Here is a 16,904-nt window from a genome sequence, read left to right as displayed (position 1 = left end):
CAACACTATACACAGTGCATTTAATATGGTGGCTGGACTTATCACTGACTGGACACCACCTAGTGGGGAAAAGAGACAAAACCAGCAGATGACAGTGTACAACAGAATATCTCAAAGGTTCAGTGCACAATTATACATGCGTACCATGTAGAATGGCACGGAGGGCCCAAAATACAATAAAGCAGGTAAAGCAACATTTCTCTTTAACTCAGGGATTTATCCCCCTCACTTTACAGATATACCATAGTATTCTCTAGGTGTACTGACACCACATGGGCACTATATGTGTTTTGTATGGCTTTCCCTGAACAGGTTGCACAGGCTATATGTCTACCTGTGGGTTAGCTTATACTTTTCTTTCTTTCATGGGAAAATCCCTTTAAGCAATTATTATCTCCATCATGAGATAGATACTAGGGGGGTAGTAAATAACTCGGATATTAGCTGCAGTAAAACAGCAATAACAATCAGAGCATTTCTGCCGAATATGCATGGTATTTCTTAACAATGTCAAGTACATTACCATAATTTGAATTACTTGTCTTGATGTCATCAACATTTCTCCATGGACTATACCCCACCAAACAAACAAACTTGGTTATTTTCTCCATAAATTATTATACACGTAAAGAAAAATTTAAGTCATAATGTGACGCCATAAACACCGTGAAAGTGTGCAGTAGTGAGTAACGTATTTCTTTACTACACATTATTTTTTTTTAAACTAAAGTTTTTCATCTTCTTTTGCAGGACATTTCTACTTTAAAAAATGCCGGATATGCCAGTGGCAATGCAAAACACCCCTCCAGATGGAGGATGGGGATGGGTTGTAGTTTTCGCATCTTTCATTTCAATTGGTTTTTCATATGCATTTCCCAAAGCCATCACAGTGTTTTTCAAGGAAATCCAGGAGATATTTAACACTTCATACAGTGAGATTGCATGGATATCATCTATTATGCTGGCTGTTATGTATGCTGGGGGTAAGTCGGACCACCTTTTTTTTTTTGATGCTAGCAAAACTTATGATATTTCTTTGTTAAAAAATTATACAGATTAATGGGATTTACTATAAGCGGAAGAAATCATTTGAGCTTTTTATACACATGTCTGGGTTGTTTGTATTTTCTTTTATTTACGGTCCTCTTGCCTCTTTGCCATTGAGTTAAGCCATTCATCTGAATTGTATAAAAAAGAAGATGTTAATATGTTTTCTGAATGGAAAACACTGGTTGGATTTATGTAATAATTTCATGCTCTTGAATGTGAACTTGGGCAATTTTGTCTACTATAACAAATTCATAAAGGCATAATTAAGGGCGTTCCAATGATGTTTTAAAAAAAAATAATTAAAATATTTAGCCCTCCTTATAAAAGGACTTTTGCAATAAGAGGCTTCTTAAAATTAGTTCTCCATCCCTCCTTCCCCATTCGGACCACTGGACAGAGCATTACTACAAGTCCGTATGAGACCCCCATCCTTTACATTCTGCGTAATCTACAAAACACCTATAAATTGCACAGAGATGCTTTTTGCTGTAGATAAGGCATTCCCCACTGCAGCCCCAAAAAGGGGGGGATTACAACCTTCAGTGTTGTAATGTTTGCATGCAGCGGTGCTCAGTTCAGCGGGAGCAGAAAGGAGGTGGTGGGAAAAGCCTCATATTGCAAAGACCTCTTATTCTTCAAGAAAAAGTAGGCTAAAAAAAACAAAAACCAAATAAAACTCCACACATCCCGGAGTACCCTCTAAGGCAGTCTTCATAATGCAAAACATAGTATTCTACTGACTTCTTCCATCCATACGTGTGTTGCACTCTATGTTGTCTTAACATACGAAAATTAAATTTTGAAGCTTCAACCAGGAGGTCACTGCCAATAAGCATCAGTATGATACAGTTATATACATACCTGACCAAGCTCCAGATAAACAGAACTTGTCATAAATCATCAACTATACATGGATAGCCAAAGAGTGCACGACAAATGTCATGGCATTTATTTATTCCCTAGCTCTTAAGCTGAAAAATGACTTGGCAATTCACATTTCTACATATGTGTAGTTTTCTTGAATGTCAGTATTTTAATGGGCAAATTTTGACAATGTGCAGAACTGTTATTAAAAATATATATGTGTATGCCTCTGAGAAAGTCAAATGTGTACCTTATTTAGTAATCCTTTATTTGTAAAATAAACCTTTGAATTAGAAGTAGACATAAATTACTTGTTAAAAAAAAACTAAATATAGATACTGTATTTTCACCAGCCCTGTCCAGTAATCATATGGTAGTATCCGCAGCAGTCTAGCTTTTCTCAGTTATAAGAATTTGTTTTAATTTTCATGAAGTAAATCCTCATTGGTGGCTGTAGATAAACAACGTCAGCACAAGGCACAATGTTTCGGAGGTATGCCCCCTTTCTCAAGAGTGTAGATTTGTGTGATAAACTCTCCTTTTTTTACAGAAGATTTTAAGAAATTTAGAATAATCTGTTTTGCCGTCTTCTTCAAATTGAGTTTTAGGGAGGATAGAGGCTTGAGAAAAGTAGTGTATCTCCCAAATCGTTGTGTCTTGCAATAAAGTTGTTTGTCTATAGCAACCAATGAGGATTTAACTCCAGAATCTTTTGTCTATGCTGAGCTGCAAACAAATATCTAATATCTATGGCCAGCTTTATTCTATACAATTATGTGACAAATATAAAAAATTAGGATTGATAAACTCAATTAGATGGAAATAAATTGCACCAATCGATTCAGGATCAAAGTACAGTTTGTCTTACACAAAGTGGATATAAAAAGTGTACACACCCCTGTTAAAATGCCAGGTTTTTGCATGTTACAAAATCAGTCCAAGATGAATCATTTCAGAACTTTTTCCACCTTTAATGTGACCCATAATCTGTACAATTCCATTGAAAAACAAACTGAAATCTTTTAGGGTGAAAAAATAAAAATAAAGAACAAAAATAAAGTGGTTGCATTGGACCCATAAACTAATACTTTGTTGAATTACCCTTTGACTTTATGACAGCATTCAGTCTTTCTTGGTAGAAGTCAATTGTTGCCCACTTTTCCTTGCAAAAGTGCTTCAAATCTGTTAGATTGCGTGGGCATCTCCTGTGTAGATGGCTCTGGCTGGGTCATTCCAAAACTTTGATCTTCTGGTGAAGCCATTTTTTTGTTGATTTGGAGGTATGCTATGGGTGGTTGTCGTGCTGAAAGGGGAAATTCCTCTTCATCTTCAGCTTTTGGCTATGTTCACACGGGGTCTTTTGCCGAGTTTTTTGACGCGGAAACCGCGTCGCAAAACTCGGCAGAAACGGCCCGAGAACGCCTCCCATTGATTTCAATGGGAGGCGTCGGCGTCTTTTTCCCGCGAGCAGTAAAACTGCCTCGCGGGAAAAAGAAGCGACATGCCCTATCTTCGGGCGCTTCCGCCTCCGACCTCCCATTGACTTCAATGGGAGGCAGGAGAAAGCGTGTTTTATGCCCGCGGCGCTCAATGGCCGCGGGCGAAAAACAGCGCGATAATTGCTGTTCACACGGAGTATTTTGGGGGAGGAATATCTGCCTCAAAATTCCGTTTGGAACTTTGAGGCAGATATTCCTCCCCCAAAATACTCCGTGTGAACATAGCCTTTTAGTAGAGGCCTGCAGGTTTTGTGCCAATATTGACTGATATTTGGAACTGTTCATAATTCTCTCCACCTCTCAATTCTCTTGACTAAAACCCCAGTTCCAGCTGCAGAAAAACAGACCCAAAGCATAATGCTGCTTCCACCATGCTTCACTGTGGGTATGGTGTTCTTTTGGTGATGTGCAGTGTTGGCTTTGTGCCAAAAAGTGGCCAAGAAGTTCAACCTTGGTCTCAGACCATAACACATTTTCCCACATGCTTTTGGCAGACTTGATGTAGGTCTTTGCAAAACATAGCCGGGCTTGAATGTTTTTCTGTGTTAGAAAAGGCTTCCGTCTTGCCACCCTACCCCACAGCCCAGACATATGAAGAATATGGAAGATTGTTGTCACATGCACTACACAACAAGTACCTGCCAGAAAATCCTGCAGCTCCTTTAATGTTGCTATAGTCCTCTTGGTAGCCTCCCGGACCAATATTCGTCTTGCCTTTTTATCAAGTTTTGAGGAACGTCCAGTTCTTGGTAATGTCACTGTTATGCCAAATGTAATCCACTTCTTGATGTGTAATCCACTTCTTCACTGTGTTCCATGGTATACATAATGCCTTGGAAATTCGTTGGTACCCTTCTCCTGGCTGATGCCTTCAACTATCAGATCCCTTTGATGTTTTGTAAGCTCTTTACACACCATGGCTTTTGCTGTCATATGCAACAAAGAAAATGTCAGGAAAATCCTAATAGAACAGCTGAACTTTATATGGGGTTACTCAGAATCAATTTAAATAATGTAAGCTGTGTACTGACTACTATTTAATATGAGTTTAAATGTGATTGGTTAATTCTGAACACAACCACATTATTGTAGTTTTGTTACTTTTATTTTTCCCCTCTAAATGATTTCAGTTTGTTTTTTAATGGAATTGTACAGATTATGGGTCACATTAAAGGTGGAAAAAGTTCTGAAATTATTCACCTTGTACGGATTTTGTAACATGCAAAAACCTGTCATTTTAACAGGGGTGTGTAGACTTTTTATATCCACTGCACCTACTTTATTAACCTGACCATAAATGTAGAGTTTGTAGTGTTGATCTGCAAGCATTTCTTCTAATACATCACATATCCCTGACCTGTGTTGTAACCTCAAGGACAAGTTTAGAGTACATCAAGCAGGGCACTGCAGCTTTTATGCAGAACAGAATGTTAAGGGGCTTCTGACAATGTTTTACATTTGCATTATTGGCCCTGATACTAGGAGAGAACATCTGTAATACATGCAATTTATTCCCAGCTTCACGGAACGAAGTTGAACTCTTCTAGGAACTGATGTTAATGCATTAAATTTTTCACATGGTTTAAATGTTCTGTATCATGCGACATAAACCTTATTCTACATGGCTGCATGGATTTTGAATTGGTGTTGTTGAACAAAAGTTTGGGTAAAATAATTGAATAAATATCCCATTGTTTTACGAAAATAGTATACAAACACACAGACTCATTCCACAAATAGTGGAAAGGCTGATATTACTTGGCTTGTGGCCTCTCCTTTACATCATAACTGGTTATGTGGGTGGGTGGGTGGGTGGGTGGATGTATGAGGCGGATATTGACAGAAACCACAAGGGAGTGGACTGTGTAAAAAGGCTGCTGCCTCTAAAAAGCATAACAGAATCATAGGTGTAGATATCTATTTCAGGAACACAAAACAATCCTTGGAATATGATATATGCCTTCCAAACAAAATTTTTCTAAAAGACAAAGGTTTAATCGTGGATGTAAAAACAAAATGTTTTTTAAGAAGAAGACCTTTCCATTAAACCTTGTATAACATCTGCTGTTCACTCGCGTTAGCTACAATTTTTCTGCCGCAGCCCTTTTTCAGATTTTAATTTTAGTTTTTTCCTCCCCACCTTCCAAAAGCCATAACTTCTTTATTTTTCCGTCAATATAATACTATGAGGGCTTGATTTTTGCAGGACGAGTTGTCGTTTTTCGTAGCACCACTTACTTTGCCATATAATGTACTACAAAATGGGCAAAAAATTATTTGTGGGGTAGAAAATGAAAAATACAGCGATTCCTCCATGTTTTTTTGCACAACGTTTTTACGGAATTCACTGTGAAATTAAAAAAATGTTAACTTTATTCTATGGGTCAATATGACTACAGCGATACCAAATATGTATAGTTTTTTCTATATTTTACTACTTTTACAAGTAAAAACCTAAGTGTAAAAAAGAAAATTTATTTTGTGTCGCCAAATTCCAAGAGCCACAACTTTTTTTATTTTTCCGTCGATTTAGTGGTATGAGGGCTTATTTTTTGCAGCATAAGCTGTAGTTTTTAATAATATTATATTGGTGTAAATGCGACGGTTTGATCACTTTTTATTGGGAGATTAGGTGACCAAAAATATCGAGATTCCGGCATTTAGAATTTCTTTTTTTTACGGCGTTCTCTGTGCGGGTTAAATAATGATATATTGTAATAGTTCAGACTTTAACGGACGCGATACCAATTATGCTTATTTATTTATTTTTTTACTATGCTCTAGGGGGAAAATGGGAAAAGGTTTTTTTTTTTGAACTTTTAATATATATATATATATATATATATATATATATATATATATATATATATATATATATATATAAATATATATTTTCTTTTTTTTACACAAAAAAAACTTTATTTAACTCATTTTTACTTCTTTTATTAGTCCCCCTAAGGGACTTCAACCAGCGATCGTTAGATCGCTTGCTCGATATACTGCAATACTAATGTATTGCAGTATATCGTGATTCTGACAGGCATCTATTAAGCCCTGCCGGAGGCAGGGCTTAATAGGTGCACAAAGATGGCGGACCTGGGGACCTTCATTAGGCCCCCAGGCAGCCGTAGCAAGCATCAACCCCCCGCGATTGCATTGCGGGGGGCGCGATGAGCTGTTAGAGGGGGTCGCCCCCCTCTTTCTAATGATTTAAAAGCTCTGTTGACCGTGGCATTTAACGAGTTAAACTAGCGGGATCGCGCTCTTGCGCGATGCCGCTAGTTACTCAGAGGTGTCGGCTGTAACAAACAGCCGACACCGGCATCGTATGAAGCGGGTTCACTCTGTGAGCCCGCTCCATACTTCCCCTACCCGACTTTGGCGTATGGATATGTCAAATGTCGGGAAGGGGTTAAGGCAGGGTTCCCAAAGGGCGGATATGCTGCGTAAAAACTGTGCGTATATCAAACGTATATCAAGCGTATATATCAAACCTGGAACCCACAGCACCTTCTGTCCGAAAAATGTGGTGCAGTTTTTCGAACTGAATTTCAACTGCGTAAAAAACCGGTCTTACTTACCTCCTCCGTCTTCTCTGCGCGTAGTCCGGCCTCCTACGATGACGTTGCAGACCATATGATGGTGCAGCCTGTGATTGGCTTCAGCGGTCACATGGGATACAACATCATCCCAGGAGGCCGAACTGCAGGAAGAAAAAGAGCATTCTGCGGAAGTATGTTTTTTTTCCAGAGTTGCATTTTTTGCGGCATAATCTCTGCGATTACGCTGCAAAAGTCGCAACACTTGGCTTTCTTGTTTGGTGTGGGTTTTGCTTCCCCATTGAATTCAATGGGGAAAACCCGCAACAGAAAAACAACAAAAACGCAGCATAAATTAACATGATGCAGAATTAAATTCTGCACCGCAGGTCAATTTATTATCGTTTACGCTGCATTCGTTTTCCGCAGGGTGGGCATTAGATTTACTAAATCTCATCCACTTTGCTGCCACTGTAAATGCTGCAGAATTTCCGCACACAATTTAGTTGCGGAAATTTTGCAGCGTTTACGCTACGTGGGAACCCAGTCTTAAAGTATCTGTGTATGGCATTCAGTATAGCGAATAATAGTATCATGTTTTGCTTGAATAAAAGATGCATGTGCCATAATTTGGGATTTCTGACACCAGAATTGTGCAATGCACAAATGCAATAATACATTTCCCCAAAGTGTTCTGGTTTCAATAACATTCTTACATGCCCTATTTAAGCAGATTTAGTTAATAAAGACTTCCTTGATAGAGAACCCCCTTTATTAGGTAGAGCAAAGAGCTGGTGCCCAGTGATATAGATGTTTTCCATGGGTGCCAATCACATTCCTTGTTGTGGCTCTGAGCATATACACGGTTGCCCTCCCCCGAATAATAGCAGCTGATCACATGGGCTTCAACCAATGTTGCTTGTGGTCGTACAGATTGTAACGAGAAAGATTCTTCAAGGGAAATCTCTAAGGCTATGTTCACACGCTTAGCAAAAAACGTCGGAAAACACGGAGCTGTTTTCAAGGGAAAACAGCTCCTGATTTTCAGACGTTTTTTTTAGCAACTCGCATTTTTCTCTGTGTTTTTTACGGCTATTTTTGTAGCTGTTTTTCTATAGAGTCAATGAAAAATGGCTCAAAAATGGATATGCACTTCTTTTTCGCGGGCGTTTTTTTACGCGGCCATTTTTAAAAACGGCTGCGTAAAAATACGCCCCCTCGGGGCAGAAGGCCGTATTTCTCATTGAAATCAATAAGCAGATGTTTGGAGGCGTTCTGCTTCTGATTTTTTGAAAATAAGCCATGTAAACATACCCACAGCTTTAAAAAGTTTAACTATTGCATAATGGAATTAAATCTAAAATACTACTGCATCCAAAGAAGATAATGAAAATGAAGTATAATTATATGGTATGGATCATAATGATGTTTGCTTTTATGGAATAAGATTATGATAAACTGTGGTAGTGCCCCCACATTTCAAGTTAGCAGCTACTTTAATTAGCATTTTCTTTTCTTGAATAGCCACCCTTCTTTGTAGCCTAAAGGATTCGCGTTGACAGTGAGCAAAGATCGCATTTAAGAGATGCGCACCATAACTGATGTTGCATTGCTGCACATTGCCAAAGGCAGACAACGTGAATATATATATATTTTTTCTATTTTGTGCTTATGCGTAATCGTTTTACAAAGTCAGACGTATGAATCTCTCCTTGAGCGTCTCATCTGAGAGGTGTAGCAAAAGCTATATTATATGATAACTTTGGCTTTAGACCTTGTTCACACAGTGCAGATTTACTGCAGATTTTGCATGTATTTTTTTTAGCCAGAACAGAAACAGAAGAAATATATATAGAAAGGCCTTAAAGTGTCTCCTCTTCTGAATCCAATTTTGGTTTTGGCTTAAAAATTGCATTCAAAATCTGCATCAAATTTTCACTGTGCAAACAAGGCCTTATGGTACAGTGATACGTGGCACATTTGCCTTGTATTTTTGCAGCCTTAGGATATGCAGAAAAACTTTACAATGTCTAATGGGCAACAGATTTCTCAATTTCTCACCTTGCAAAATATTTTCACCATAGGCTTACATTGTAGAGTTTTACAAGGCAAATACACCACGTGTGACCTCTTTGTAAGGCTTCGTTCACATCTGCGTCAGAGTCCCGTTCTGACGTTCTGTCGGAGCTTCCCGTCAGAACGGGACCCTGACTGAAACAAACGGAAGCCATAGGTTTCCTTTTGCATCACCATTGATTTCAATGGTGACGGATCCGGTGCCAATGGTTTCCGTTTGTCTCAGTTGTGCAAGGGTTCCGTCATTTTGACGGAATCAATACCGTAGTCGACTGCGCTATTGATTCCGTCGAAAAAACGGAAACCTGCCAGAACGGTGACAAACGGAAACCATTAGCAATGTTTCCGTCACCATTGATATCAATGGTGATGAAAACAGAAGCTGTGTTTTCCGTTTGACTTTCCTCCGACGGAACCCCTCAACGGAAAGTGAACGCTGATGTGAACAGGCCCTAAGACAATTCTTAGTAAATAGAGGGGGATCTCCCATTTAAAACCCTTATTTATAGCTGTGGAATGGAGAGCGGCTTGAAAGAGCGTCTTTCACCCTTGAGGACCTGCCACGCAAACAGTACACAGTTCTGCTTTGTATCAATGCAATGCTTTATTTTCCCTGTGGTGGTGCTGCAGGTAATCTGAACACATACTGCCAAGTTTCCCCCACATATAACTGCTAATCATTGGGAGTCCCAACAGCAAGACATTTTGTGATTAGCTTTTTGTTGTGAGACATTTCTAACAAAAATAGAATGTACACAACCCCTTTAACCCCTTCCCTCAGCAGCCATTTTTCGGATTTTAATTTTCACCTTTTGCTCCCCACCTTCCAAAAGCCATAACCTTTTAATCTTTCGATCAATATAGCTGACGAGGGCCTGTTCTTTGGGTCCCGTTGTCTTTGTGGGCTGAAATGGGAAACAAACAGTGATTCCTCCATTGCTTTTTATTTTGTTTTTACGCCTCACCGTGTGGTAAAGATGACATGTTAACGACACTTATATCTCTATATATATAGATATATCTACATATACAGATATATATATATATATATATATATATATATATATATATATATATATATATATATATATATATATATATATATATATATATATTATATTATATTTTACCACTTCTACAGGGAAAAAGCCATAACTTTTTTATTTTCTGCCGATTGAGCGGTAGGAGGGTTTATTATTTTGGTGGGCGAGCTGTTGTTTATATTTGTATTGTTTTGGTGTACATGGGACTTTTATCACTGTTTATTACATTTTTTCTGGGAAAGAAGGTGACCACATTTTTTTTTTACGGCATATACTGTGCTGGTTAAATAATGTTATATTGTAATAGTTCGGACTTTCACGGATGTGGTGATGCCAGTTATGTTAATTTTCTTACATTGCTTTTGGGGAAAAATGGGAAAGCGTCTTTTTTTAACGTTTAATATATTTTTTAAATATATTAAAAAAAGCTTTATTCAACTGTGTTTATTTTTTTTTTATTAGTCCCCTTAGGAGACTTGAACCAGTGATCATTGGATCGCTTACACGATCCTTTTGCAATACTAATGTATTGCAGTATAGTGTGATTCAGGCTTGACTTATAGGAGTACAAAAATGGCAGATGAAGGCCGCCAGGCTGTCATGACAACCATCGGCACCATGTGATCGCATCATGGGGGGTCAGTGGAATGTCGGAGGCGCTGTCCCCTGTTTCTAACGGCTTAGATGCCGCGGTCGCTATAGACCAAGACATATAAGGGGATAATTGAGCGGTATCCCACTTGAGCCGGATTTCGCTCATTACACTGAAGTAACATACAGCCGACACACTCATTCTATGCAGCACGCTTAGCCCGTGAGCCTGCTCCATACTCTCCCACCCGACCTCCGCCCCGATTGGAAAGGAGTTAAAAGCTCTGTTGTTATGTTTAAAAAAAATGAGCTATAAATTGTATATGTGTATTAATTATGTAGATTATACTAAGAAGAGCACCAAATCTATTTAATTTCTTTAACAATTCTCTCACATACCTATGTATTATGAATGGCTGGAGGGCCTTCACCGCAACCTCTGGCTCTTGTAGTATTCTCTAGGCTCCCAGGCACAATGTGGAAGTGGTGGCTCACTTTGTCTGATCATTAGGCCTTATTTACATGAGCGTTGTGCACCTCGGACGTGAAAAACTATCTCGCATTTCCCATAGATGAGTCTATGGAGGGATGTGTGAAGCGTGAAAAAATAGGACATGTCCTATTTTCACACGGTCTGTTGAAACAACGGATGTGTGAACGGCTACATTGAATTACAAAGTTCCGTGGGACGGCCGTTTAACACGCTCGTGTAAATAAGGCCTTATAGATCATGCCAACTAGGAATAGATCATTACAATTTATAGAAGATAAACATTGTATAATATGAATAATAATCCTTCTGTAATGACAGGGATAGGGAAACAGACAAGTGAGCCCTAATCTACCCGCCACTTAGTCCCTGCCTACTTGCAACGACCCGCCCTAGGCGACGGGGTACAACTAGGCGACGGTCCCTACACTCAATAAGTGCACGACAGACAACAGACAAGGAAACACAGAACAAAGGGAAACGGGGCAGTTGCCCACGGCAACACCGTGAGCAACAAGAGTAGTAAACGAGCCGAGTCAAACCAGGAGAGTACGAGGTGCCAAACGTAGAGCAGGAGAGTAGTGAACAAGCCGAGTCAAACCAGGAGTGTACGAGGTACCAAACGCAGAGCAGAAGAGTAGTCAGTAAGCCAGGGTCAATACGAAGCAGGGTCAAATAGTTCAGAAGCTGCAGCAGGGCCAGGAAACCAACAGAGAAGAATCACAAGCAAGGAGGAACAGGAAAGGCAGGTATAAATAGACAGAGGGCGGGAGCTAGCTCCGTCTGGCCAGGCTGTGATAGGCTCTCCCACTCCTAAGCCTGCCATCCTGAGTGGTGGAAGATGGAGTCAGTCTCACAGACATAGAAGCAGGTGCAGACTGATTACCTTTGGGCGTGGATACGGAAGCTGTGCCAATTAGGATGAGTATCACTTTTTATTTGACAAAATTACTTTTGAAGTTTTGCAAACGAGCTTTTACTTTCAACATATTCCTGTATCTTGCCCATAATTTTTATTTCATCTATATGTCAGTCAGTTCTAAATCCAATTAAGCTCTTATTTTCTCAAGCCGTGGGCCAGCTGGCCACATAAGCAAGGATGCCCGTCTTGTATATTCTGTCAGTGATAGATAACACATGATATATGCAGGCTCATCATCTCTACTCTTGAAACTCTTCATTCATCATTCATGTATTCATCCTAAAGTTTTAAAAAGCTGCACATTGTTTTGCCGGACACATAAGCCAATATCTGGTAAATTCTTGTATGTACCACAATGTTTAGGAAGTTCAGCAAATTATATCTACCAGGCATTGTCATCACTGCAAAAGATGGTAGGGAGTTGTGGATTTGCATTTAGTTGGTTATATTCTGTGTCCACAGCTTCAAATAACATGGATAGTCACTCTCTCTTGTGGCTGTTCAAGCAAATAAGTAATGGCGGTGGCAGGAAATAATAGTCATGGACAACTTACCAACCACCGTAGTTCTAATACACCTGAGCTGGGTAAAGACAATGCCTTTGAGCAGCATTTATCTAATTTCTCTCTTGTTTGTTTGCTTTTATCTTTGCAGACTTTGCACTACAAACTTGAATGTATCTTACTCAAGGGTTATAAGCACATTCTGCCTATGAGCCCTCAGGCACTGCCCTAATGCTCAAATGGTCAGTCTACCCCTGGGCAACGGTTATTGGGAGCCATGTTGACAATAAATTTGTGGTGAAACTATTGAAAGATGAAGGGCAATAATGAACTCAGAAAGACTACTGTATGTTCAATCACCCATTAAAAAAGGTCAGGATAAGAAAACAGGATGATGATGGGCTTACATATTTATTTGACTACTGTATCCTCTTCACCCTTAAAGTAATAACAAAATTTAAGAAATTACTGTAGGTTCTGAAGGGAAAAGACAATATAGAAAGGTAAGCAGGGGTGTTTCATAGTACCTGGAAACACTACTCTGGGCAGTTCAGTAAAAATAAAATCTAGTTAACGGCTGTAATTCTTTCTGCCACTGCTTATGAATTTATTATTGAATTCAATGATCCCTTTACAGCGAGCTTTCCCTAGTGGCAGTTGCAGAAAGACAGAATGTTATCACTATGGATGTGTGAAGGGAGATTTGAAGCTCTTTATCAAAAAATACTTTCTGGACCCATTTATGAAATAAAATACAATTATAGGAACATTTCCTGCCCGAAACCACCACTACCCCCTGCACCATCCTAAACAATCTATTTATTTTCATTAAATTGTTATATATTTAGTTACCTGTAAACCATTAAAGAACCATAGACCTCCAGAGACATGAGATATTACCCCATAATACCATATAGAATGTATATAAATGTTAACCCCTTCTTTACCTTAGACCGCCAGAGATATTTGGTATTAACTTCAAAACCACTGTAGATCACCAGGAGAATGACTGGAATACTAACACCTAAACTACCCCATGTAAAGTGTATGATATAGTTTATGTAGTTGGGAATGCCCGTACTCTTCTAATCTAGAATAAAGTTAAAAGGAAAAATGTAATATATCAAGCATTATATAGATATAATATATTATATTACTATATCACAACAATACTTGTACATAGCATTCCAGAATATCCAGGGGCCCTTTTGGCATTGTAAAATATATGTAGCTGAAGTAACAATTTCACTCTCTTTGTTTACATGGGAAGATTTACTAACTGTCACATATTGAACTTTATGACCTAAAGGAAATAAGGAATACACTTTGACAGACTTCATTGTATTATAGTGTTTCTAGAGTAAATTTTTGCAAACATTAACTTACATTCATTCATTCATTCTTTTCTTTTCTTTTTTATATTGGGCTTTCCATGAAGTACAATGTGCAATATGTCAGGAAAAAATAGTTTGATAACGTTGTGAAATGCCAAATAAACGTAATAACCTCAAAATCAGACATATCACAATAGTAATAATAGTAATAATTATAATATTTTTATTATTTAATAGTTTTATAACTTGAAAAAAAACACAGGTCGATCAAGTCGAACCTTTCTCAATAAATTACACGTCAGTCATTGCTTGTTTAATTATAACCCTCAATGCCATTTGTCAGTAAATAAATAGGCATCTAGCCTGCTTTTAAATGCTGACATAGTATCTGCCATCACTACCTCTTGGGGTAGGACATTCCATAGTTTGACTACTCTAACTGTAAATAACCCTTTCCTGAATTGATGTCTGAAATTTCTTTATTCCACATGCCATGAATGTCCCCTAGTCCTTTGTAGAGTTTTTGGAAAGTACAGATTATGTGCAAGTTCTTTGTATTGACCACACATATACTTATACATGTTAATAAGATCACCTCTGAGGCTGAACAAGCCCAATATCTCTAGCCTTTCATTGTAAGAGACACCTTCCATCCTATTTAATAATCGAGTCACCCGCCTCTCCAGTTCTCCTATATCCTTTTTACAATTTGGAGCCCAAAACTAAATTCCATATTCTAGATGTGGCCTTACAAGGGACTTATAGAGGGGTAATATTACATTTGAATCACAGGTTTTTATCTCTCTTTTTATACACCCTAAAATCCTGGTTGCTTTTGCAGCTGTTGCTTGACATTTAATTGTGCTTAGCTTATTTCTAACCAGAATACCCAGGTCCTTCTCTTGTTTCATTATCCCCAGTTTTATTCTACGTATTTAATGTATATGCATTAATAATATTATTGCATCCTTGGTGCATTACTTTACATTTAATTATCAACATTAAATTTCATCTGCCATGTTTTTGCCCATGCTGCCAGCTTATCTAGGTCTTTCTGTAATATTTAATAATCAAGCTGAGTTTTAAGAATCCTACAAAGTTTTGTATCGTGAGCAAAGACTGATACCTTACTACTAATCCCATCCACAATTGGGCCGAACACGGATACTTGTGGTACCCCGCTGCTGACTTCAACCCATTTTAAATAAATGCCATTTATAATGACTCTTTGTTTTCTGTCCCTTCACCAATTCTTTACCCACGTGCATACATGGTCCCCCCAGTTCCTGACTCTGTAGCTTCAGAACAAGACTATTGCGTAGAACAGTATCAAAGGCTTTTAAAAAATCCAAATATAAATCAAATCAGCAGCATGACCAACATCCAGATTTGCACTTACCTCCTCATAGAAACCGATCATGTTGATTAGGCACGACTTGTTGTTTAGGAATCCATGCTGGTTATTAGCTATTAGATTATTCACTGCTATATACTTTTGCAGTTCATCTCCTAGAATCCATTAAAATATTTTACATACCACCAATGTAAAACTTACTGGACAGTAGTTTCTCAGTTCCACCTTCCTACCCTTCTTAAATATTGGTACAACATCAGCCGTCCTCCAATCCTGTGGCACTGATCCTGTTACAAGAGAGTCTAAGAGGATGAGATGCACTGGTCTGTCCAGGGGCGTAGCTAAAGGCTCATGGGCCCCGATGCAAAGGTTCTTCTTGCCCCCCCCCCAAACTTCTCAGGGCCGATGGACCGCAGCTTTCAGCTGCATCGCTGGGTCTCCTAAGTGATCCAACAATGCAGCACTAGCAGCCAGGGGCCTCACTAAGAACTTAAAACATCAGTGGGAATAGCCCCAATACATATGTGCCCCCCCCCAAAAAAAAATGTGTGTGTGTGTATGAATATGTGCATATATATATATATATGAGACAGCATATCTATAGCACTACGACCCTAAAGCTAAGATTAGATACATTGGCTTAGCAGACAGTAGCACACATTATAGGATTAGATACAGTGGCTCAACAAACAGTATCACACATTATAGGATTCGATATAGGGCCCAGCAGACAGTTTCACACATGATAGGATTAGATACAGTGACTCAACAGACAGTATCACACATGATAGGATTAGATACAGTGGCTCAGCAGACAGTATCACACATGATTGGATTAGATATAGGGCCCAGCTCGCTGACATTGCAGCTCCAGCGCTGGACCCAGGAAAGGTAAGAATAATAATTATTTTCCTTTTTGACGTGATACTAATTATTTCTGTGTGTTTGTTTTTTTACAAGTTCGGTTGTTGGACTACTTCAGATTCGAGGACTACTTCGATAACTGCATTTTTTTTTATTCTCAATAAAATGGATAACGAGGGTTGTGTGGAATTTTTATTTCAATAAAATATTTTATCTATGTCTTTGTATTTGTTTAAACTTTATAACTACCGCCCTAGTAATAGTCGCTGGCTGATTCACAACGCCCATTACTAAGGGTGAGACTTAATGTTAGACATGAAGAGGTTAACACTAATCCCCATTATTACCCTGGTACCCAGCGCCACCAGGAAGAGCCGGGTATGATCCAGGGGCACTGAGGCGGCCGCAGTCTGGTATTATTAGGCTGGGAAAGGCCAAAAACTGTGACCCTTCCCACCCTGGTAATGCTAGGCTGCTGCTGCTATGTTGTGTCTGGCTGGTTATAAAAATGGGGGTACCCCACATTGTGCTGCCCAATTATTTATAAATAAAAATGACGTGGGGTGCCCCCCATTTTTCATAACCAGCCAGATACAATACAGCAGCAGCAGGCTAGCATTACCAGGGTGGGAAGGGCCACTGTTTTTGGCCTTTCCCAGCCTAATAATACCAGCCTGCGGTCACCCCAGTGCCCGACCATCACTACAGATGGTCGGGTACTGGATCGTACCCGACTCTTCCTGGCACCTCTGGTGGTGGTGGGTACCGGGGTAAT

At 39.0% G+C, this 16,904-nt stretch overlaps 1 protein-coding gene across 2 annotated transcripts in view; it reads left to right on the top strand.

Annotated features, from left to right (window-relative positions):
* Positions 1 to 16,904, top strand: part of LOC142747910 (monocarboxylate transporter 2-like) — an 85,924-nt gene that overhangs the window by 43,006 nt on the left and 26,014 nt on the right. For both annotated transcript variants that reach the window (XM_075855024.1, XM_075855025.1), the window contains exon 2: positions 751 to 983. In XM_075855024.1, the coding sequence (XP_075711139.1) occupies positions 770 to 983 (214 nt within the window). In that variant the 5' untranslated portion in view covers positions 751 to 769. The remainder of the gene's footprint in view (positions 1 to 750; positions 984 to 16,904) is intronic.

Source organism: Rhinoderma darwinii, chromosome 3 (assembly GCF_050947455.1).
Source record: "Rhinoderma darwinii isolate aRhiDar2 chromosome 3, aRhiDar2.hap1, whole genome shotgun sequence".
In the NCBI taxonomy this organism is placed as follows: domain Eukaryota; kingdom Metazoa; phylum Chordata; class Amphibia; order Anura; family Rhinodermatidae; genus Rhinoderma; species Rhinoderma darwinii.
The sequence above is the reverse complement of the archived record's forward strand: the minus strand, read 5'-3'. Positions and strand labels throughout refer to the sequence as shown.